Source organism: Chrysochloris asiatica, unplaced genomic scaffold, assembly GCF_000296735.1.
Source record: "Chrysochloris asiatica unplaced genomic scaffold, ChrAsi1.0 scaffold00125, whole genome shotgun sequence".
Taxonomy (NCBI): Eukaryota; Metazoa; Chordata; class Mammalia; order Afrosoricida; family Chrysochloridae; genus Chrysochloris; species Chrysochloris asiatica.
The window spans coordinates 8,711,356-8,735,863 of NW_006408643.1; the positions used below are offsets into that span (position 1 = coordinate 8,711,356).

Here is a 24,508-nt window from a genome sequence, read left to right on the forward strand (position 1 = left end):
GATGAGGCTTTCTACTCCCGTAAAGATTTACACCCTCGGAAACCCTGTACAGGGTCGCTATGGGTCGGAACCGACTCGATGGCACTTAACAACAACAAATATATATATATATGTTGTTTCTGTATGTATATGTGAGCGTTTTGTGTGTCGTGTGTGCTGTGCATGTGTGTGTGATTCACATAGCTATGAATCAGCGGCATTTGACCCAATCCAGCTATAGTTCCCCATTTCATTCCAATTCCGATATATTTTCCAGCAGGAGACAAATCAGGGGCATTGGAAGGGTCCCGGGAAAGGCAAGTGTCTTTTTAGCAGCAACCAGCAGAGGGCACCAGAGAGGTCCTGTGGGGCTCTCTCCTCCCCCTCCCAACCTCTCCCAATCTCTCCCAATCCCGAGCTCTGGCTGGTGACCTTGGCCAGAAGAGTTAACTTTCCAAGAAAGGGAAGGGGCCAGGGTGGATTAAGACTTCCGTGGGCCCCTTTCTCCACACACACGCACACAAATATTTAAAGTAATATTTTATGACTGCATTGGTATACAGACAAATACATGAATATTTGATACTAAAACATTTTCTTTTTCCTTCTAATTTTAAATGAAATTAAAACATTTATATGGGTCTCCAAAAGTATCTTGGGCCCTGGGCTTGCTATGGCCCCGTGGATAAATCAGTGAGGGGTGGGAGGTCAGGTTTTAGTGGAAGGTGGGATAAAGGGGCCACATCTATCCAGGTTGAAGCTCCCAGTATCCACAACCCACTGCCAGCAAGTCACTTCCGACTCATAATATAATGATCCTATGTTGTGTCTTTGTCCAGTCGATTTTGACTCATAGAGACCCTGTGTAGGGTTTCCAAGGACCGGCTGGTGGGTTTGAACTACGGACCCTGTGGTTAACACAGGGTCCAGTGCTTAATTTACAGCACCACACAACCACCCTATTGTTGTTAAGCTGATGAGCTTGAACCACCCACCTTGCGGTTCAAACCGACCTCGCAGTCCTGCCCACAGCGCCACACCAGGGCTCCTACAGTGCAAAGTAAAATTGCTCCATAGGGTTTCTGAGGCTGTAAATCTTTACATAGGTTTGAACTACCAACGTTTCAATTAGTAGCCAAGCAACCCAGAGCTCCCAGGGCCATCCTACAAAAGAGCCAGTGTGTGTGTGTGTGTGTGTGTGTGTATAGTGCAGTGTGTATGCGTGTGGGTGTGTACACTGCATGTGTAGTGTTGTGTGTATACTGGGTGTGTGCTGTATTTTGGGGAGGGAGGTTTGTTGCTGATCAGGAAGGGGGCCTCTTTACTTTTAGGATTCTGCCCCATACCCAAAGGTTCTAGAAGCATCACTCAGATCCAGTGGCTTCAGAAGCTGGGGGAATAGTGAGTCAGTAAGGACAAGAGAACACACCACACACATCTTTGGTTCAAGAAAAAGGCACTCATTGATCTCACTATCTCTCGTCTATCTGTCTGTCTGTCTCTCTCTCTCATCTGTCTCTCTCGTCTCAGGCTCTCTCTCTCTCTGGCAGGGAGGAGGGTTTGCAGACACCTGGTCTGAAGGTAAGGGAATTCCAGCATCCAGCACAAGTCCTTGGGGGAAAATCTTTGGTATCAGGCGTGATTTTTCCAATCACAGACATGAACGTTTGAGTGAGGTAGCCTTTACCTGGGGGAGGGGGAGGGGCATTTCACCGGAAATGTCTCTTGCATTTTCAAGGGTGGGCTAGCCCCCTCCTCGGGAGGCAGCAGTGGGGCAGGGTGGGGGGTGAGGGGAAACGTCCTTCTAGCCTCCACATCTAGAATCACCAGGGAGGGAAGGTGGGCTCTTGGGATCCAGCGGCCCACCAGCCAAAGAAGTCATCCAGAGGAGAGGAGACCAGCAGGGGAGGGTGGGGGAGAGGTTCATCTTCCCTTCCCCCTTGTAAAATTTTTTTTTTTTTTTTGGCAAAAATGGAGTAAGCAGATTCCACCTTCTTCGGCATTTTCTTTCTCTCTTTGGAGAGATTACGAACACAAGGTTCACTCCCATGGTTCCCCAGGAGGCCCAGCGGGGCACCTCTGCCAGGCTGGGAGGTGGAGTGGGGAGTTCCAGAGGGGTCCGAGCAGAAAGAAACCCCACCGGCCCCGGCACACGAGGACTCTGGGCGCGCTCGGTACTGCCTATGTATTCGTGTCTCCGTGGAATCTGGATGTTTTCTGGGTTATGTCTTTCCCTGTGTGTCATTCATCAAAGGTGCCTAAAAGTAAAGTGAACTAAAGGGAGGGGCGGAAGAGTCAGGGAAGGGGGCGAAGGGGAGGCGTCTGGACTTTACCCGCATGTTAGAGCTCGCCATCCCCACCAGCAGTCTGGGATGGGGGTGGGGAAAGAGTGCTCGCCTGTGGGTGCTGGGCGGTCAGCCGAGGCCGGCCCCTCCCCAGACTTTAAGGCAGGCAATTCTTGGCACAAGGAATCCTGGCCGCTGGGAGGGGCAGCTCAGTTCTTGGCTGGGGGGCAGATTTACCCACCGACTGGGGTTTGGAGGGGAAGGTCGGCTTGTGGGTTCGCGGATTGGGGATTGGTAGGATCCAGCTTGACTGTAGGTTTTGGCGACTATTGGAGATGTTGGGGGGGGGGGCCACCTCCTCTACGGGAGGTGGGGCGACAAGAAGACCCTCCCAACCTCCCACTGTGGGGGTGGGGACCTGGAGGGGGAGGGGCTAGTCTTCAAATTCCTTTTTTTAAATACCCGGTTTATATTTCTAGTATGTGCTTCTAGACCCGCTTTAGGGGACCACATAGGGAGTCCTGGATTTTTTCTTGGCCCCCTGGCGTCCTGAAGTGAGGAGGGGCTGGGGAACCCATTCCTGTTAGCCCCCTCCCCTTTGGTGGGGGTGGTGGTACAGGGATTCCTTTGGCCTGGGGGGGGAGTTGGGAAGGAGGGAGGAGGGGGACCCTTTTGTGCACTTGGGCTGGGGTGTGTGCCACGTCCCCTCCCTGGGTGTGGGGGGCCCGGGTAGCGCCCCCTCCAGGCGCCACCTAGGGGCGGGTCTCCGGGCTGGCAGGGTGTGTGTGTGGTGGGGGCGGGGATAAGTAGATGGGCTCGGGGCACGGGGCTGGGGCGCTTCAGGCCTTGGAGAAGGTGGCGGCAGCTCCAGCCGGTCCCCCAGGGGCGGCGCCGGGCTCCTCGGCCCAGCGGTTCATGCAGCGGCGCCGCGCGTTCATGAAGAAGTTGCTGACGGTGTTGAGCTCCAGACCGAGCTGTTGCGATATGGTGACCTGCATCTCTTTGGACGGCCGCTTGTTCTCCTTGAAGATGGCGATGAGCGTGCGCCGCTGCAGGTCGGTGAACACCAGGCGCTGCTTCTTGGGCTGCAGCGCGCGCTCCTTCTGTTGCTCCTGCTCCTTGCGCTTGCAGGCTGCGGGCGAGCGGCGGCGCGTGGGCGAGCGGGGTGCAGCAGCGCCACCGCGCGGCCGGCCGGGGACGCACAGGCAGGGGGCACCGCCGGAAGACCGAGAGGTAGGCAAGACAGACAGAACGGGACAGAGGGAGGGACACGGCCCCCAAGGAGAGAGAGCAATCCCCGGGGAAACCCGAGACACGGAGAACACAGAAATAACGAGAGGAAGGGCGACATGGAGGCAGCAAAACAGTGGGAGAGACAACCAGCAAACGGAATGAGAGGGTGGGCAGACAAGAGAAGGGGATGGGTGGGGAAACAGAAGGGGACAGAGTGTGAGCACAACTCAAGTCTGGTGACCACCCTCTCCAACCAACCCCAGTCTCTCTCCACTGCACCCATCCCCAGCCTCTTGCTGTCTCCCCACCAAAATGCTCCCATAGCCTGAGGAGGATAGAGGCCTACCTGTCCCATACATAGCCTTCCCCTCTGCAGCCCAGACTTGGGTGGCATTACAGGACCGGGAAGGATGGCATGGAATCGGTTATTTTGGGGTGTTACTGAGTAGAACTGCCCCGTAGAGCTTTCTAGTCTGTCAGCCTGACTGAAGTAGATCTCCCAGTCTTTCTTCCGTGGGAGAGTTTGCGGTGTCACCCTTTCGGTTAGCAGTCGGGTGCTTAACCTCTGCACTGCCAGAGCTCCTTATGAAAACTCCAGCTGTGAGCTACTGATTGAAGAAGCAGACCATGAACAAACCTCCCTTTGGGTTGATGGGGAAACCAGGCTCTGGGTGGCTGTGGTACTTCTGTCCCCTTTCCTGGACTGCCCTCTGAGACCAGATGGCCTGTATCAGGCTGATCTATTGGAGGGCCACCTCCTCCCCATCCTCACATGTTTCTCCCCATCTGAAAGCTGAAACCCAGACTGGGCATCCCTCCAACATCCAGGGGACCCTCTGCAGCTGGAAGGAGCCAAGCCAAGAGGCATTGGAGAAGGAGCTGAGGAGGTGGGAACGGTCACCTCCCCGGGGCAGAGGGCCACTCAGATCACTCAGATGTTTGCAAAAGGGCACACACTAACAATTTGGAATGAGGGAACACACAGACCTGGCACCTGGGGCCCTGCTCGCCTTGCCCCAGCTTCCAGCAGACACCCTCCCATCCATGTAGTGGGTGGAAAAGATGAGCTTCAACAACTACGGTGGGGTGCCTCGGCACATGGATTCTGTTTCTCTCCCACATACCAGCCAACATACAGGGAGTGGGCCTCTCCCGGGCCTCCTCCCAGCCCCTTGCCCTAGCTACCTGGTTACACCAGAAGTAACCGATGGCAGCAGGCCATGGATGTCTAGCCTTGGCAGCCTGCTGGGCCTGCACACGGAGCTTGCTTATTTTGGTTCCAGAACATTCCAAACCAGATAGCATGGCAGATCAATGTCCACACACATCCGCACAAATGAATGTCCCCCCTGCAGTGACTCATTTGTCAGGACCAACATTTTGTGTGTCCTACTCCCCCCTCCCCCCCCCCCGACCAGGAACACACAGAACTTCTAATGGACTGTTTGCCGATTTATGCTGAAATAAAACTGACAGTCATCAGACATTTTAGGAAAAGTCTCTAATGTGAAAGAAGGAGAGAACAAAGTGAAGGGTGCAGTAGATGAATTTGAGAGAAACAGACAAAGATAACATTAGAAATGATCATCTTAGAGAGATAAGAATACTACATTCATGAAACAAGAACAGGATGCTGTAAAAAAAAAAAAAAAGTACAATTAAAAAGTAAGAAAATGCTCTTAAAGACATGTAAGTGCTGAATCAACTGTTTCAAATTAGGAAAGGTTTGCCCCGGATTGTATTGTTTCATCACTGTATTTCAACAATCTGTATGTTGAACAAATAATTTTTAAAAACTGGACTATAAGAAAAAGAATGTGGCATCAGAATTGGAGGAAGACTCACTAACAGCCTGCAGTATGCAGCTGACAACTTTGCTTGCTAAAAATGAAGAGGACATAAAGCCCTCCTTACAGGTGAAGATCAAAGATACCTTCAGTATGGATTACACCTCAACATAAAGAAAAGAAAAATCCTCACAACCGGCCCACTAAGCAACCTCTTGATGAAGAAGCGTGCAGAGATAGAAGTTGCATTCATTTTACTTGGATCTACAATCAACACCCCTGGAAGCAGCAGTCAGCAAATGAAACAACATATAAAAGATCTCTTTAAAGTGTTACAAAGCAAAGATGTCACCTTGAGGATTAAGGTACACCTGACCCAAGCCATGGGGGTTTTCTGTAGTCTCATATGCATGCGAAAGCAGAATGATGATTAAGGAAGACTGGAGGAAAATTGATGCCTTTGAATTATGGTGTTGTTGAAGATTATGGAAAATACTCTGGACTGGCAGAAGAATGAATAAATCAATCTGTCTTGGAAGAAGTACATCCAGAACGCCCCTTTGAAAGGAGGCTGGGGAGACTTTGTCTCATGCGCCTTGGCCGTGTTTTAAGGACATCACGTTTGGTGAAGTTACGGGTCATTGAAGAAGAGGAAGCCCCTCATGAGATGGACTGACTGACACAGTGGCAGCAGCAGTGGGCTCAAGCACAGTGACAATGGTGAGGGTGGTACAGTGTTGTCCTGTATTATCACTAGGAGTCAAAAAAACTGACTTGACGGTCCCTAAGACAACACCAACCTGGCTCGACGGTCCCTAAGACAACACCAAACTGGCTCGACGGTCCCTAAGACAACACCAAACTGGCTCGACGGTCCCTAGGACAACACCAAACTGGCTCCACGGTCCTTAAACAACACCAACCTGGCTCCACGGTCCCTAAAACAACACCAAACTGGCTCGACGGTCCCTAAGACAACACCAACCTGGCTCCACGGTCCCTAAAACAACACCAACCTGGCTCGACGGTCCCTAGGACAACACCAAACTGGCTCGACGGTCCCTAGGACAACACCAAACTGGCTCGACGGTCCCTAGGACAACACCAAACTGGCTCGACGGTCCCTAGGACAACACCAAACCATTTTGATAGAAACAGATCACCAGGTCTTTGCTTCCAATGAACTGAAGCTGTCCTTCGGTGGGCTTGATCTGTTGACATTTTGGTCAGCAGCAGAGCATTTAACCTTTGTGCCACTCGAGCTTCTAAATATATGTAGGTGTTGTTGTTAAGTGCCAGCAAGTCAGTTCTGACCCATAGCAACCCTGTATAGGGTTTCCAAGGAGCAGCTGGTGAGCTTGAACCACCGACCTTACAGTTCAAACGACTTTGCAGTCTGTCGCATTAACCCACAGCGCCACACCAGGACACCTTGTAGTGTAGTGGTTCTAGGACTAGGAGCTTTAAATAAGAACACAGTCATTAAGGCACCATTGGGTCAGGATTGTGAACTGCATGTTAACTGGGGAAAGGAAAACAGGAAGAAAACTCTTTGTGAGCAAGCCAGTCATGGGCACATTTGCCTGTGTCTATTGGGTCAGGAGCTCTGGTAGCGTAGTGGTTACGAATCGGGCTGCGAGCCTTAAGGTCAGCGGTTCGAAACTACCAGCCGCTCCGCGGGAGAAAGATGAGGCTTTCTACTCCCGTAAAGATTTACACCCTCGGAAACCCTGTACAGGGTCGCTATGGGTCGGAACCGACTCGATGGCACTTAACAACAACAACAACAACACTTGGGTCAGGAGCTCTGGTAGTGTAGTGGTTACGAATTGGCTACGAACCGCAAGGTCAGCAGTTCGAAACTACCAGCTGCTCCATGGGAGAAAGATGAGGCAATCTGCTCCCGTAAAGATTTACAGCCTCGGAAACCCTGTTCAGGGTCGCTATGGGGGACGGCACTTAACAACAACTGGGTTGGGTACCTGATTTTGTAAAATCCAATAAAGAAAATCTCAGTCTTGCTAAAATGAGTACAGATTGGATTTCTAGAGCATTTGTCTGTAAGCACTTGTGATAGCTCATCGGTGACCTGTGGCACCTTAGGACAAGCACTGGACCACAAGGTAGGTTTGAGCTGCAAGACTGGCGATTCAAACTCACCAGCTGCTTTTCAGAAACCCTATACAGGGTTGCTATGAGTCAGAACCGACTCCACAGCACTTAACAACAACAACAATATGAATTAGAACCAATGCAATGCCCGGCACCTTCACAACAGCAAAAACAGAGACAGCCTAAATGCCCATCAATGAAAGAATGGCTAAACAAACTTTGGTGCATATAGACACACAAGGGGATACTACAGTGTTGAAGATTAACAACTGCAAAACATCTCAAAACATGGATGAGCCTGGAGGATATTATGCTGAGCGAAATTAGTCAATTACGAAAGAACAAATATTGTGCAAGATACGAAAATGCTTTCATGGATAAAAAAGTACTCTATGATGATTACCAGGAGTGGGAGGGAGGGAAGGAAGAATTATTCACCGACTAGAGGGTCTGGTGTGGCACTGTAGAATAAGCACTTGGCTACAATATTGTTTTGAACCGCAAGGTGGGTGGTTCAAACTCACCCACTGCTCCTAGGAATCCTTGTACAGGGTCACTATGTGTCAGAACCGACTCGATGGCACTTAACAACAACAAGAGGGTAGATCGGTTAAGGTGGGTGATGGGAAAGGCAATATACAAGAGGGAGGTTAGCACAGGAAAGACAATGTAGGGGGCGGACACAGAAAGGAGTGTATCCTGAAGGGGAGTAAAAGTCAGACCTATTCCCTGATGTTACAGCAGAGGGGATGCTAATATGGAAATGAGACAAAATGTATGATGTGTTGAATGTAAACCTGATGATCTACTCCGTAAACCTTCAGTCAATTCACAATACAAAGTTTAAATAAAAAAGAATATTAGTACCAAATATTTATTTAGGCAAAAGATGGTATTTGTAATGGTCAAGAATCTGATAAGAGGGGGAAGGTGTGGAGAGATGGCAAAGGCAAAACACAAAGATGGCAGTGTGTTGTTGTTGTTAAGTGCCGTGGAGTCGGTTCCGACTCATAGTGACCCTGCACAGGGTTTCCGAGGCTGTAAATCTTTATGGGAGCAGAATGCCTCATCTTTCTCCCACGGAACGGCTGGTAGTTTCGAACTGCTGACCTTGAGGTTGGCAGCTCGACTCATAACCACTATGGTACTAGAGCTCCTTGGCAGTGTGTTAGGGGTGGTGTTTTGGAGGAAAGAGAGGGGAGTAATAGTGTATGTTTGTATTGTACCTGCATCCACACTGGTCTAAAGCTGGAAAAGAGGTCACAGGAAACAGAGGTAGAAGGAGTATGTAATGTTCAGGAACTGGATCCAAATTGTTGGTGAAGAACACTGGATGTACCACAGACTGCCATAAGAATGAACAAGTCTGTCCCGGAGGACAGACAGACAGAATGCTCCTTAGAAGGGAAGAAGGATGGACATGGTCTCATGAAGGACCAATCCCTGGAGAGAAACATTTTATGTGATAGAGTGGAGGGAGAGGGAGAGAGAAGACAAGATGGGCTGACCCCACGGAGGCTGTAACAGTGGACCCAAACAACAACCATTATGGGATGGCGCAGGACCCGGAAACATTTTGTCCTGTTGTGTGTAGGGTCGCTCTAAGTCCAAGTAGACTTGACGTTACGTAATGTGGCGCTGTGGGTTAATGCGCCAGACTGCAAAGCTGTTTGAACTGCAAGGTCGGCAGTTCGAGCTCACCAGCTGCTCCTTGGAAATCCTATACAGAGTCGCTATGGGTCGGAATCGACTCGACGGCACTTAACACCAACAACATACCATACCATACTATAACCACACCACCCTGAATGTGCCTGATCTCTGGTCTCGGAAGTTTAGCAGGGTCAGTACCTGGATGGGAGACCACCTGGGAATACCTGGTATTGTAGGCTTTAGACAGAGTCCTGGTGAGGTGCTTGCTGTAAGGATAAATGCAGGACCACAAGGTCGCTTTGAACCACATGGTCAGTGGTTCAAACTTACCAGCCACTTCTTGGAAACCCTATACTGAATATATAGGATTGCTATGAATCGGAACTAACTTGACGGCCCTTAACAACAGCAACAATTATGTGTAGAAACGTAATTTCTCCAAATTAAGACAGACTTTGGAAGCTTTGGAAAGACAAAGGAAATCCTAGTGTGATTCAATTCCCAATATGTGTTTACCAACTCAGCATTGGTGTTGCATGCTGTGGGGTCAATTCCAAATCATAGTTCCTCATGTGACGGAGTCAAACTGTCCTAGAGGGTTTTCTGGGCTGTAAGACCCAGTCCTAGGCCTTCAAATTCCACTGAAGTTCCACCTTGTTCACCTTGTTGTAACTGCCAACTCATTCACTATTTCACCCAATTACTGTAGGGACATAGTGTCAGGAGGGACCAGTCACTGGAGAATATCGTGTTTGGTAAGGTGGAGGGTCAGAGAAAAAGAGGAAGACCCCCAATGAGATGGATTGGCCAAGTGGCAGTATCGATGGACTCAAGCGTGGTAACAATAGTGAGGTTGGCCCAGGATCCGGCAGTGTTTCATTCTGCTGTGCCTAAGGTCGTTTTGAGGCAATGCCGACTCGATGGCACATAACACCAATAACGACTGTAGGGACAAGCTTTACAAGCCAAGAACCTCATTCGTTTAACTGCTGTTGGGTCTAGTCCGACCCAAGGCGACCCTGTGTGGGTAGAATAGAACTGCCACACAGACATCTTCCTGTTTTTTCAAGACAGGAAAATCACCAGACCTTTCCTCTGAGGTGCCTCGGGGTGGGTTCAAACCACTGGTCTTTCTGCCAATAATCAAGCACTTAACTGTTTGTGCCACCAAGGTTTCCAAGAGCCTTACACACATTCTTCTAATCCCTATAATTCCAGAAGGTGAGGACTTTCTAATTTGCTCAGAGAAGGGAAGGAACTGCTTCCGGGGTCACCCAGCCAGTTGGGGCAGGAGACTTGGACTTACAGAAACCTTATACACAAAAGACTTACCCAGATGGGATCCCCCCCCCTCACCCTAACCCCCTTCCTCCGCTCAGCCTCTTTCTTGCTAAAGGGGGCCCCTGAGGCAGACGCTGGGGGGAGGGCTGGCAGGCAGGAGTCATGAAAAAACTTCGCTTTTTGTCGATCACAGCAAAAAGAGGCTCTGCTCACCCCCCTTGCCGGCGTTCAATCTAATTACAGCTCCTCACAGCCTCGATCGATTCAGCTCTGGTTGGAGCTGTTTACCTCGAGTAGCTTTTTGTCATCGCTGCCCTCCCCCACCGGCCTGGTGGCTTAGCCCACAGGAAAGGGGGTGCTGGAGGGAAGCCTACACCCCCACCAGCATCCTCCGGGTGCCCAGGACCCCCACCCTGAAAGGCCACACGAGGAGTCCCACTGCCAGCTCCATGCTGGGAGCACTAACCTTCCTCCTCAAATGCAGACAGCTCAGGGACAGGAAGAGCATGAGTATGAGCCCCCTTTACAGAATGGCAGACTGAGGCCGGAGAGAGGGACTGAGCAGAATGAACAGAGCTGGAGGGAGAAGGCAGGGAGCCAGCAGGAGCCCGGGATGCACTTCAGTCTGTCACTGTTACTCTGCCTCAGACAGGTGACTTCTAAACCGTCCTGGCATTGTCACCTCCAAACCCACCAGCTGCATCAGTTCTGACACCTTCGCCTCCACCTCCATCATTTCTGCCTCCACTACGTCCGTCTCCACCACCTGCATGAATTCTATCACCTCCACCTCAACCTCCACCTTCACCTCCATCAACTGTAACCCATCCCCTTCTCCATCATCTACCTTCACCTCCCGTCCATCAGTATCCCTTCCACTCCACTACCTCCACCTCCATCACCTCCACCATCTTTACCTCTCCATCAGTACCACTACCGCCTTCACCTTTATCACCTTCTATAATTCCATCACATCTGCCTCCATCAGATCCCTTCTACCCCATCGCCTCCTCCACACCACCTCCATTTCCACCCTCACCTCCCCCACCATCTTCACCACCATCAGCTCCATCAAAAGCCTCACCTCCATCACTCCTGCTTCCAACACTGTATCAACATCACGGGCTGCTGCATTCCCCCTTCGCTTCCTCAACATCAGCACCACTTCCATCCCTCCGACACGCTCACCTCCACCACCATCTCCCCTCTCCCATCCCACAGCACCATCCTTGTCTCCTCTGTCCTCATCTCTACCAGTCACACCTGCAATACTTCCATGATTGTCTCCTCCTGTAGCCTCATTGTGGGGCCCACCTCACAAGTGCTCCTATGGCTCAGAGGGGCTCACCACTGGCCCCCATGACCAGGGGCTGCCAGCCTGCTGTGGGGAGTGGGGAATGACCCCAGAGGAGTCCTCTCCATCAGCCATGATTCCCACGACAGCTGGGCTGGCTGCTGGAATTGTTGGGGGGATATCACACTTTGCTAGGAGACCCTGGGTGCACGGACTTTCTCAGGCCTCAATCTTCCCATTTGTAAAATCAAACAATCGTCAGTGCCCACCAGTTGCCTCAGGCCTCTGCAGCCCCATCTCACTGGGAACGTTGAGGCCCGACCCCTCCCCACCGGCCTGACACATGGCACCTCCCCACCGGTCCCTCGTTCCATGGCGCCATCTCCTCCAGCCACACAGCTCTCCTCTGAGACTGGTCTCGTGGTTAAATGCCGTGGAGTCGACATAGGGTTTCTGAGGAGCGGCTGGTTGGTTTGAACTGTTGACTTTGTGGTTCAAACAGAGCTAGTGGTGCGGTGCTGATCCCACAGTGCCACACCAGGACTCCAATTTACCTCTGGCCAATTTGCTTCATGGTTCCCCTCCCTATAGTTTGTGCTCTGATAGTTCTTTCTCCAGGATGTCCACCCCAATTCTCCAAGTTAAAACCACAACATCGCCTCCCACTCTGCCCTTAAAAACAAAACAAAAACCCGACGTTTCCCCACAGCACTTAGGAGGCCCACTCTGACCCCAAAGTGCCAGAGAATCTGATTCTAAGAACAAAGTATTTCAGGGTGGCGGCATCCTAGCTGTGATCGTGTTTTCAGAATCGAGGGATGACGGGGGTCTACATCTGGCTCTTAGAGTCCCAGGAGCCAGAGGAAGAGGCCAAAGATCTAGAGAGAGAGATGGACCCTATCCCTGAATCCGAGCCCAGCAAACACAAAAAGGAATGGTAGGATTTTTTGTAGTGTCACCTCCTGGCCCTCAGCTTGTCCCATGGCTGGGGGATTTGAACAGCCGCCCTTGTACTTCAAATCCACCTTTTGGTCCGATGCTTATCCGATGGCTCCACACCAGCATCACCTAGCCCCCTCATTTTTGGTTTAACACCCACGCACTAGCGGGAGAAGGAATTCTCCAGGGAGGCGCTCGCTTCTCCCATTCCCACCGTGACCGGCAGAGGGCAGTCACCACCTGCCCAGTCCCTGGCAGTAGGAAGGGGTGGGGCCTTTTTGATCGGGTGAGTGGGGGAACCCTCAGTCCTGGAGGAGAGCACAGGCTCCCAACACTTCCCCTCGTACTTCCTGCCTCTTTCTAGAATGTAGTTGGTGTCCGGAGGCAACCAGCACAGGGTCCCTAAGGGCGGGCAGTCCAGCCGCCTGGTGTTGGACGCTAAACCTGTTTTTTGCTGTTAAGTGCTGTCGAGTTGGTTTCGACTCATAGCGACCTTGTATAGGATTTTCCAGGAGCAACTGGTGGGTTTGAACCACCGACCTTTTGGTTAGCAGTCTAGTCCTTATCCTACAGGACCATCTCTAGAGATTAGTTTTTTCAACTGTAAAATGAACTCAATCAAGGTCTCCCCCAGCTATGGGAAGGATTAGGCCATGGGGTAGGCTGCCTGCAGAACTCACCTTGGGAGGAGCTGGGCTCTGGGTCCGACTTGGGGTGTGGCCATGAAGTCGCTCCCCGTCTCTGAGCTGGCCCACAAGCCACAGGAGAGGGGAAGGATGGAAACATGACTTCAGGAGTAAGGAGTTGAACAGGCCCAACCAGTGAACTCCTACACATCCCTCAAGACCCAGCAGCAATAGCCCCACACAGCCTTTCCCTTACTCCCTGCAGAGTCTGTCTCTCCCCACAGTTACTGTCCCTCCCTCTGGTTCACCAATGACCCCACAGGTTTGGGTGTACACAAAGTAACTGGGGGTACCTCACATGACTAACACCCTTTGACAGGTGGTGGGCCACTGAGGGGACTCAATCAAGACCTGACAATCCCTCTGGGGGAGACCCAGGTAGCCACCGCCTTGAAGGACCAGGCAGGGCAGTGGACTTGTGGACACCCCCAGTATGAAGTACCCACCACATTCTGGGAGGAAGCCCACGGTGACCTAAATCAGTCAATATCAGAAGATCAGAGAGAGAGGATCATGCAGGCAGCTGGGGCTGGGGTCTCCTGTGCTAACAACCCCACTACCCTTTGGCCAGCGACTGGTTGAGAGACACTCCTCTGCCTCCTCCCCATGTGGTGGGTGTGTGGTTCCTAGTGTAACTCAGGGGGTCCTCAGGTACCTCAGTGTTGAGACGGGCGTACTACACCCCACATGCAGCACAGCATTACCCCCTCCCCCTTGCACCATGATCCTGGAACCATGCCTACACACGCATACTCTGTCTGGGACTCTCAGCTGACTCTATGAAGCTCCCACAAACGGACACATCTGGGTATCAAGGATGGACCTGGAGAAGGCTCTTGGTGTCGGGCCAGTCAGGGGGGTGGTGGTCAGTAATCTTTCAGAGCAACACCAGGTGGGTGAGGTCCTTGGATACATGCTCAGAAGTGGACCGAAAATGACTGCAAGATTCATCAACAGGTGTCTGGGGATTGTCCAGTCCATCTGTCAGTCTGTCACACGCTAAGTCCACAAACCTTCCCTTTCCTGTCCCCTGTGGGTCTGTCCCCTCTCCACAGGGGACAGGCTGTCCCCCTCAGGCCACCTCCTGTGCTTGACTCATCTCTGGGCTCTGTTTCTTTGAGGGGACAATTCAATAGAGAGCTAGCTCCAGCTGGGCTGTGGATGGTTTCCTTGACTACGATGATGCATTCCTCCTAGGGCCAGTGTCCCCACCTTGAGGGCTGTGCACCCCTGCTGGCCAGTCAGAGACAATGGTGACTTACCCAAGGCCACTCCCTGAGTCACCCAGAAATCAAACCCAACCCACAGCCATCACAGAGACCCTAAAGGAGAGAGTAAAACTACCCCATAAGGTTCCCAAGGCTGTAAACCTGTATGGAAGCAGATTCCTCTCTCAAAGCGGTTGGTGGATTTGAACTGTCGATCTTTCGGTTAGCAGCCCTGCCCTTAACCCACTGTACCATGAAACCCCGAGGGGAGGCTCAAGTCCTCTTTGTCCACACCATGCACATCTGGGGGCTCTGGGGAGGGGGCCGTGCCTCTCTCTGTCTGGTGCCCACCCTCCGCCTTGCCCGCCACTCAGTCCTTCTCCCCTGCCTCGCCCATACCTGCCTCCTGGCCTCTCATACACCTTGGCCTCTGTCCAGCCTCCCCTGATGGGATTTTAATGGCCGCATTTTCCAATTAGTTCTGAGCCTTTCACAGACTTATCAGAGAAGGAGCGTTTCCACGTCACAGCAGCCCCTCCCGAGCCACTCCATCTGGAGGTGGAGGGCGGGGGGGGGGGGGAAACCAAACAATACACACATGTGGATGCGTCTGCGTGCTCACACGTGCACACACAACACGCGCGCACACGCACACACAGCTTTTATTAAAAAAACAAAAAAGCAGCTGTAGTGGTCACTCTTGAAAATGGATTTGATAACAATGACAGGAAAGAAGGCTGTGGGTAAGAAAGAGAAGTGAGTAGGCCTACAGCCTGGCTTTTCAATGACTAGGAAATGAACCCGCAGACAAACCCGCAGAAACCCAAAGTACAACTGTGCCCCCAGCCTGTTAAGTCTTGATGACCTTTCAGTGAGCAAGCAAGTACTTTAACCACCATGCCACCTGAGCTCCCAGATGAACGTACACAGGCCCAAAGATTTCTCTCACGTGGGGTGATTTCTACCTCTGGTGGGCCACACAACTGTAACAAGTAACAAGTAACCTAGACTTGTTTGTGTTTTATTAAAGGAGACTGCAAGGGAATTGCATTAGTGTGTGCTGGATTCAGTATTGCAAGGCACCCTGATGGTACTATGAGTTAGTCATTGCTCTGCTAACTGCAAGGTCATCAGTTCGAACTCACCAGCTGCTCCTCACTCCTCCAGAGAAAGGTGAAGCTGTCTGTTGGACAGATTTACAGTCTCCGGAACCCTGTGTAGAAATGGACTAGGGGCTAGTGGGTTTGTCTTTCCGGGTTCTTTCCAGAGGAGAACTAAAAGCGAATTTGCTGAAAGAAGTAACCAGGAATGAGCCTCTAGCTCCATTTAAATTTGGTTGTACTTACAAGTTTTTTTTTTTTTAAATAATAATAATATGTAACCATTTAAAAAAGGAGTGTGTGTGTTGTTAAGTGCCATCGAGTAGTTCTGACTCATAGCGACCCTGTATAAGGTTTTCAAGGAGCAGCTGATGAGTTTGAACCGCTGACCTTGTGGTTCAAACCGACCATGAGGTCCCACCGCGCCACACCAGTGTGTGTTTGTGCGTCGGAGGGAGAAACCAGAAGGGAAGTGGAGGAAGAGAAAAGCCTGTCTGTGGGGCTCACAATGGACTGGGAATTTATATCTCCATTTGGGGAAACAGAGGCACAGAGGGGGAAACGACTTGTCCAAAGTCACTTGGCAAGGGTCCCCGGAGTCTCAGGCAGACCCCTGGTTCTGCCCATCTTTTCCCCAGTGCCGCCCCTAAAGAACGTGGAGCTGCTAGATCTCCATCCGCTGTGACCGTGGCCACGCCCCCCAGCGCATACCCGAGCGCGCCCAAGCCGCCCCAAGCTCTCCGCTGTCATGGGGTACTCAGCTCGGAGGGACACGAGTCCAAGGGTTGGTGACCTGCAGTCATTCTCTGGTACTCAGCTTCCCCACCTGCACAATGGGAGCATTGGACAAAAATCCTTCTGCTCCAACTCCCGAGAGTGGATGGCGCCTTCGCAAGCGATCTGGGCTCCATGGCTGGGATTTGGAGAGAACACTGGGACAGCCAAAGGTGTGGGTCAGGGGCCTGGGGCTCGGAAGCCACGTGTCCGCAGGTATGGAGTGAACAAACGCGGTCTCTCCAGACCACGAGCGTCCACTTTCTGCCAGGCTGCGGAGGGCAGGTATGCGCAGGGTGGACTCTGGGATTTACTTCTCCACTGTCCCCCGGGGCACCGCACTGCAGCACCGCTGGACGCCATGGCTTCGCTGGGTAAGGAAAACTGAGGCACGGGTGTCCCCCAAAGCGTCCCTGTACCACGGCGCTTGGACCCATGCTGTCCCCGCGCCTGGCAACCACCATCACCCTACCCCACGCACTCTGGGAGGGTTCCACTCCTGAGGCATTGGCCTGCACTGGGAAGGGGAAAAAACGGATGGGCTAGGGAGCATATGAATGGCCTTCAGCTGCAGGTCTCTGGCAGGCCCAGAAGAGATAGGGGGTCTTCCCATTACCCCCACCCTCCGCCCCTGCAGACATGCAGAGCACAGACCTGAGTTGGGGAAGTTCTGAGTGGATGTCTGCCCTATTGTGTGTCCTACTGTGGATGTGGGTGTCTACACTGTATCCCCGTGGGTGTCTATACTGTGTCCCCGTGGACGTCTACACCATATCCCCGTGGGTGTCTATACTGTGTCCCCACGGACATCTACACTATATCCCCATGGACGTCTACACCGTGTCCCGTGGGTGTCTACATTGTGTCCCTGTAGACGTCTACACCGTGTCCCCATGGGTGTCTACACTGTGTCCCGTGGATGTCTACACTGTGTCCCTTGGACATCTACACTGTGTCCCCGTGGGCATCTACACCGTGTCCCTTGGACATCTACACCGTGTCCCTTGGACATCTACACTGTGTCCCCGTGGGCATCTACACCGTGTCCCTTGGACATCTACACCGTGTCCCCGTGGACATCTACACTTTGTCCCATGGGTGTCTATTCTGTGTCCCTGTGTATGTCTACACTGTGTCCCATGGGCATCTACACTGTGTCCCCATGGGTGTCTACAGTGTGTCCACGTGGGTGTCTACACCATGTCCCCATATGTGTCTACACCGTGTCCCATGAGCATCTACACTGTGTCCCCATGGGTGTTTACACTGTGTCCTCGTGGATGGCTACACTGTGTCCTCGTGGATGGCTATACTGTGTCCCCGTGAGCATCTACCCTGTGTCCTGTGGGTGTCTACAGTGTGTCCACGTTGGTGTCTACACTGTGTCCACATTGGTGTCTACACTGTATCCCTGTGGATGTCTACACTGTGTCCAGTGGACATCCACCCCCGTGGACAGCTGCACAGTGTCCCTGTCAAGCTGTCTGCTGTGCTCTGTGGGTATCTCGGGAGCCTGCCTCCCCCCTGGCATCCTATATTAGTAATGGAGGCATCTTCTTGTCCCCTCTCCACTGCCCGAAATCTGTGTCTTTTTACCTGTGATCCCATAGGACTGAAGGGCATCTCCCACAAGTTTCTACGTTTTGCCCAGACTCCAGCAGGAGGAGGGCCCTCTTTCCTTATCCCTCCCACTGATTGGGCAGAGGGGGAAACTGAGACCAAGGTCACGTGGGTCTCCCAGACCAACCTGGCTCATGGCCCAGTCCCTCCCCTCCTCCCTGCAGCTCACAGCCTTTCTGTATTGATCAGGATCCATATTTAATTAAAAACTAGATGCAAACCAGTTTGAGCTCCCCTGGTTAAGCTGGGCTGTTTGCTGGCTGCTGCGTACAAAGACAGTCTTGCAAGGGGCTGGCCTCTTTTCCTCTCCAGCCTTTGTCCCCTGAGCTCCCACCCAGAGTCCCCTGCACCCACCTACTTTGTAGGTTGGGGTGGGGGCAGGGAGCTAGCAGGCCAGCCAGCAGCTCCAGTGTGTGTGCGCGTGGCTGGCTACAAAGCCCCCTCTGGGTGCAGAGAGTGAGGGCAGTGGGGAGTACCAGCTGAGGATCGGAGAAGGAAGCATCAGTGGTAACTCAGACCAGAGTGGTAATGGTTGATAGGAGGAACAAAGGAATAACTGGAGGGTTAAGGAGGCGAGTGGAGGGACTTGGTTAGTTAGAAGAGTTTAAGCTCGGCCCTGCAAGGGACTCCCCAGACTCCTCACTATGCCTGTCTATGATACGTGAGTGACCATTTCTGTCTCCCAAGTTCCAGAGAGACAAAGGGGACTAGTGATCCCAGAGACTGGGGGTGCTGTGGCCCCCAGGGCGGGGTCCTGACGAAGAAGGTTTCTGGAAGCTCTCTCTTCACTCGCCTGCCCTCCTCTGTCCCTCTCTCCCTCCCACTCAACTCACTCTTTCACTGTCTAAGAGGCCTAGGGAAAGCCCAGCTCTTAGCAGCAGCTGCTGTGTGGTGGCCACCCATCAGAACAAACCTCCTACCATCCAGGCCTTTCCGACTCCTAGTGACCCTGGAGGACAGAGGAGAACTGCTCCTTAGGGCTTACTGGAGCGCTCACAGCCTCATCTTTCTTCTGTAGAGCAGCTGACGGGTTTGAACTGCCCACCTTGTGGTTAGCAGCTGAATACTTAACTCATTGCTCCACCAGGACCCCTTCCCACCCAACAGAGGTCACCAGACAGTGCCCCTTCACTCCTCTACCCTGTTGCCCCATGACCATAGCTCCTTGCCCACCTCCTGGCCAAGGTCCCCACAAGCCACCTCCAGTCCTGTCATCCCTGCAGGAGGTCCTGATGGTCCAGCTTCACTTCACTTTGGAAACCTCAGTCTGCCTGTCTGTGAGTGGGGGCAATAACAGACCAAACTTCATTAAATGTCATTCCGGCGACTCCATGTCTCCCCCTCGGGTAGGTGAGTGGGAAGGAGACCCCACCATCAGGGACCCCAAGCCCTCTCTCCCCTTTGCTTTTTTTTTGTCCCCCTGTTGAGGAGAGTTGGGATCACCAGTCCTTAGCCAATCTCAAACTGTGATCTTGAGATCCGGAAGTAGGGGGCTGCTGATGGAGGTTCCTGAAGAGTACCCCAGGGTCTGGTCAAGCACACAACAGCTTCCTTCCTGCCCCATGGGTCCCTGTGGGGTCTCCGTCCCACTACACCATCCTGTAGACCCCTGGCTCCTTCAGCACCCCTCACCCACACTGCTCATTCACAGGCTGTTGACCCAGGGCTGTCCCCGGGAAGCCAGGTGTGACAGGGGTGTGGTCTGCAGTGTTTGTGACCCCACCAGAGGAGACTCTCAGTAGGGAAGGGGTTGGTAAGAATAGAATTTAACACCTGCTGGCAGCTTGGGACCCTCTCTATTTCTTAGAGGAATCCCAGGCTGTGTTGGGATTAACTGGGGTGAGGAAGCCCAGATTGGGCTAGGTCTCCAAACTCCCTGAGGATTCTTGCTGTTGAATAGGGAAGCTGGGGGTCTTTTCAGGGGTGTTTTTTCTGGAGATGACTATGGGAGGCAGTGCAGTGAGGGGTCTCTGGAGTTCGGTTCCTCCATGCAGCCCCTGCCCCATGGAGGTGGCAGAGTAGGGAGAGAAGTGAGGGCGGGCAGTCCTATGCTAGCCTGCGCAGAGATGTGTGTGCACCTGCCCTCTTGTTCCGTTCCTTTCCGCTACCCCAAGATTGCTCTGTCAACCCATCAGCAAATCAGTTCCAGAAGTGAATTTGGGTCGTTTCCTTCTTTTTGATCCTCTTCCCTCTCACTCTATTTTTTAAAAATCCATGAGTCAATTTGTTCCATTTAGAGGCATAGTATCCTATCTGCTCTGAGTGGTGGTTTCTGCCTCAGTTTCTCCCTCGAGTCTCCATCATTCCTTAGCGATTCTGGGCTCTTGGCTTGGGGGTGGGGGAAGAATGAGATTTCTGTTTTCACAGCCATCTTGTATTTTTATTCTTTCTCTCTATATATGTATATATTTCTAGGAACTCTGGTAGTGCTGTAGTTAGGAGTCAGACTGCTAACCTCAAGGTCAGCAGTTGGCACCTCCCGCGGTTCAAGCTCACCAGCTGCTCCTTGGAAACTCTATCCAGGGTCACTGTGGATCGGAACCAACTTGATGACACTTAACAACATATATATGTATGTATGTGTATGCATGTATGTATATATACACATACACTGCTCCAAGGAGCAGCTGGTGAGCTTGAACCACTGACCTTGCAGTTCAAATGATTTTGCAGTCTGATGCATTATTAGCCCACAGCGCCACACCAAGACGCGCGCGTGCGTCACACACACACACACACACACGGAGCTCTGGTAGCATAGTGGTTACGAGTCGGGTTGCTAACCTCAAGGTCATCAGTTCGAACCTACCACACGTACCGCGGGAGAAAGATGAGGCTTTCCGCTCCCGTAAAGCTGTACAGCCTCGGAAACTCTATGCAGGGTCGCTATGAGTTGGAACCGACTCCACGGCACACAACAGTAACATATTTGCTTTTTTCTGATCAGTTATAAAATATACTTTTCCTCTGGAGCGGCAATTTAAACAATATTTGAAGATGGCCGAATCTATCGACCCGGCGCCGTGACGAATTAGAAAAGGTAATTCGGACGCATCGACCGCCCCGCCCCCACCACGGAGCCCGCCGCCCCTCCCCCAGCCCTTCTCCCAGAATTACTGTTCAAGACTGAAACTCCAAAGGGCTTCCAGGAGGAGGCGGCCTGGAGGGTCTTGGAGGGCCCCGAGGCGTGATGGGGAGGAGAGGCGGTCCGGGTCTCCTGGCGGTGGGGTGGGGGCGGTATAGGTAGAGCCAAGGCCGCACTAGGCGGAGCCCAAATCTCAAAGGTCAGTCCAGAACCCTAGTCTCCTCTCTGCCACACTTTACAGATGGGTAAACTGAGGCGCGCAAACGGGGGAAGGGCGAGACTAGGGTCCCTCGAGTTTACTTTGTCCAGTTTTCCCTACTCCTTCGTACTTCAAACAAAGAAACCACCAGTTTCTTGTCCCTTCTTCGGGATTGAGGAGGAGGACCCGGTTCCTGAAGGGCTGGGGATCTGGGGACAAGGAGACCCCCCAGATACGGAAGTCGTAGGGCCTCCACCCCGCCTCCGTCTCTAGTCTCGGCTCCCCTCTTCCTGGCGCGCGTTCTTTTCCGTCTGTTTCAGTTTCTCTTTCTCTGTGTCTCTCCATTTCTATCTTAATTTACTGTCTCTGATTTTGTCTCTCTCTCTCTTGGTTCCTTCCTTCCAGTCCCCCATCCCCACCTCCACTCCTCCTCCCCGCGTCTCTTTCTCGTAGACTTTTTCGCCAGAGGCGGGACATTCCCAGCGACGGGACAGAGCTCGCCCGGAGCAAGTTCGGACAGCAGCAACACGCGGGCCGGGTCTGGTACCGAGTGGTCGGGAACGGAGGCCGCGGGGAAGGTCTGGTGGCTGCTGTCAGCCGGGATGGGGACGAGGGAGTCCTCCCTTGCGGAATCTGAATTGTGCGGAGGAGAGGTTTCTCTTGATCCGCGTGAGCTCTTCGTCTGGGCCTCTGGAGAGGTTTGCGTTGTCACCATGCTGGGCGCGGTGTGGGAGTGGGGACGCGCCCCGCCGCCTCCCGGTAAACGCGGCGATTTGCCGCCACTTAACCGCTTTTCATTTGCGCAGCGACCGGAACGAAAGGCCGCGGCCGGCGTGTAATTACCCGCGGCCCTCTGTCCGCCACCTCCGACCGCGGAGGCTGAGTCGGGCGGTACAGACTATGCCCGAGCGCGCCCCAAACTGCGGCAGGTGCGCAAACCCGGCCTAGCCCAGGCTCATTGTGACCCAGGCTCCTGAGCCAGCGTGCGTCTAATCCAGTTCTCCCCACAAGGCGCGGAACACCCATTTCCCAAAAGGGGAGCCAAGGTTCCGAAAAGGGAAACTACAGTCTACAGTCAGGGAGTGAGAAGACCGAGATGCATCTGGCTGGGCGATGCGCGGGCCACAGAGAGAACATAAACCCGGGGGCGCGGGAATGCCAGGGGCCAGGCGGGTGTCCACGCAGAGCCTGGGTTCGTTCCGCAGCAAACACACCCATGGGGATTCTCAGCTGCGGTGTGGTGTTCTGTACGACTGAAATACTGCGAGTGGGTCGTGTTAGTTACATGAGGTGGCCGTGATTAAGGCGGAGAACGCTACTTGTTATTTGGGGGTACAGACATGTGCATACAATGCCCCCTAAATGGAAGTGCAGGGGAAGGGGGGATGATGGCTGGTGTGGCGGTACTTCAAGAAGACACGTGTGGATGCTGACCACGCTGTGCGTGTAACCCGAGTATCAGGCTCTGTTTTTGTGACATTTGATGTCACCACATTGCAAATTGAAAGCGGTGGCTGTAAGTTCACAGGAACTAAGCACCAAGTACCATACCCACGCGTGGTGGAAAGCCTCTCACCCGAACCGTCCCAGTTCATGCGCCCATTTCTAAGATGTCACATGACCTCTCTGTGAGACACCATCATCACTTGCTACACGCGACAAAGAATCTACCCCTGATGCCCTACGTGGAGAATCGAAGAAACCGTTCAGCGGCGTCAGTTACCTTGCTCTGCAGGAGAGGGAAACTGAGGCCAGAGGAATGGTCAGCGTTCCCCCAAGCCGTTCAGTCAACCTGACACCCGGAAGGGGGTGATTCCTCCGCGGAGAAACCCCTCCTTATCTCACCCCCACCCCCGCCCGCCGCCGAAGCCCCTTCTTCCATGTCCCTTGTCTGGTCCAGCGGGCTGAGACCCCCAGTCAACCCCCTCCCCATCTCTCTAAGAGAGGGGTCCCTCGGCAGAGCCCCGCCCCGCTTGCCCCTTTGCGCTGCCGCGAAGCGATCGATCGATTGGGAGCCTGCAGCTATTGTCCCCGCAGCCAGCCGGGGAGCGCAGCCCACTCCCCAAGCGCGGGGCCAGCGAAAGACCCCCACCTTGGCAAGATGGCTGGGGAGGGGAGCCTCTCCTGCACCCACCCCCACATACCCAGGAGATGAGAGGTCTGACCAGTCGCCTCTTTGGGGGCAGGTGTGGACCCAGCTGTTGTCAGCTGGGAAGGAGGAAGGATCAGGGTCCCTACGGGGCCGGCGACAGAGTGTGTGAGCGTTTGAGATAGAAGCACGGAGAGACAGCGACAGAAAGACGGCGACAGAATGAGGAGATAAACAGGGAGGAGGGCGCAAACGAAAAATAAATCGACAGCAGTGTTTGACCGGGTAGAAAGAGGAGAGAGGGAGAGACGAGAAACAGAGAAAACGAAAAGGCCTGCCTGCCAGCCGCGCGCCCCCGAGAGAGCTCCGAGCCCACGCGCGGGCCGGGCGGCCGGACCGGGTGTGAAGGCCTCTAGGCCGCGTGGGCCAGGGGTCTCTCGAGCCGCCCCATCCCCCGCCCGTTCTCGGGTGACCTTTGCCAACGGCCCGAGTGCGATGGGGAGGCGGCTATCGATCGAGGGGGCCGAGCTACAAAGAAGCGCGCGCTGGGTCGGGGGCTGAGCGCGGGCTCGGCTTGGGTCTACGCCGCGCACCAGCCGCGCTCTCGAGACCCCCTGGGTGTGCAGCGGTCCCTGTCCCGCGGGAGAAGGGGTGTGGCGCCCCAAGCTAACAACAGCGGCGCGTCCGGGGACACAGCAGACCCCCGCTCCTCCCAGAACGCGCGCACACTTAAACACAATAAGCTACCCTGGAGGGCTGCTTGGGACACGACCCAGCCGCTCGCTGAAAGGGGTCGGAGACCTCCTTGCCATTCTGGAGGGGTAGGGGTGACGGCTCTGGGGAGAAGACGGCACAGTTCCCTGTGGCGACGGTACAGTCAGGGGAGGAACTCCGACCCCGCTCTGCCCTCCTGAGGTGACCCGAGCTGGCGAGTCACAGGCCGCCGGGGTAGCCGGTGCGCGGCGCGCTCCTACCTGCGAGGCGCAGCGCCGACATGCGCTGGAACTCCGGCTCCTGCAGCCACTTCCACATCCTGCGGAAGGTCTCGCGGCCAGACTTGAGCTTGCTCCAGGGCTTGGGGTTGCGTAGCAGGTCGGAGAGCGTGCCCTGTGATCTGCACAGGATGCGCTGCGCGAAGATGGCCTGCGGGATGCTGTAGCGCTTCAGCTCCGCCGTGATGCGCT

The 24,508-nt window shown here is 53.6% G+C and overlaps 1 protein-coding gene across 1 annotated transcript in view; it reads right to left on the reverse strand.

Moving 5' to 3' along the window:
* Window positions 1-3,103: 3,103 nt before the first annotated feature.
* The window catches only part of ONECUT3 (one cut homeobox 3), a 22,417-nt gene continuing 1,012 nt past the window's right edge, over window positions 3,104-24,508 (reverse strand). Inside the window, exons 2-3 of the mRNA XM_006869073.1 lie at window positions 24,299-24,506; window positions 3,104-3,396 (exon numbers count right to left, since the gene is read on the reverse strand). Coding sequence (XP_006869135.1) covers window positions 3,104-3,396; window positions 24,299-24,506 — 501 coding nt within the window. The remainder of the gene's footprint in view (window positions 3,397-24,298; window positions 24,507-24,508) is intronic.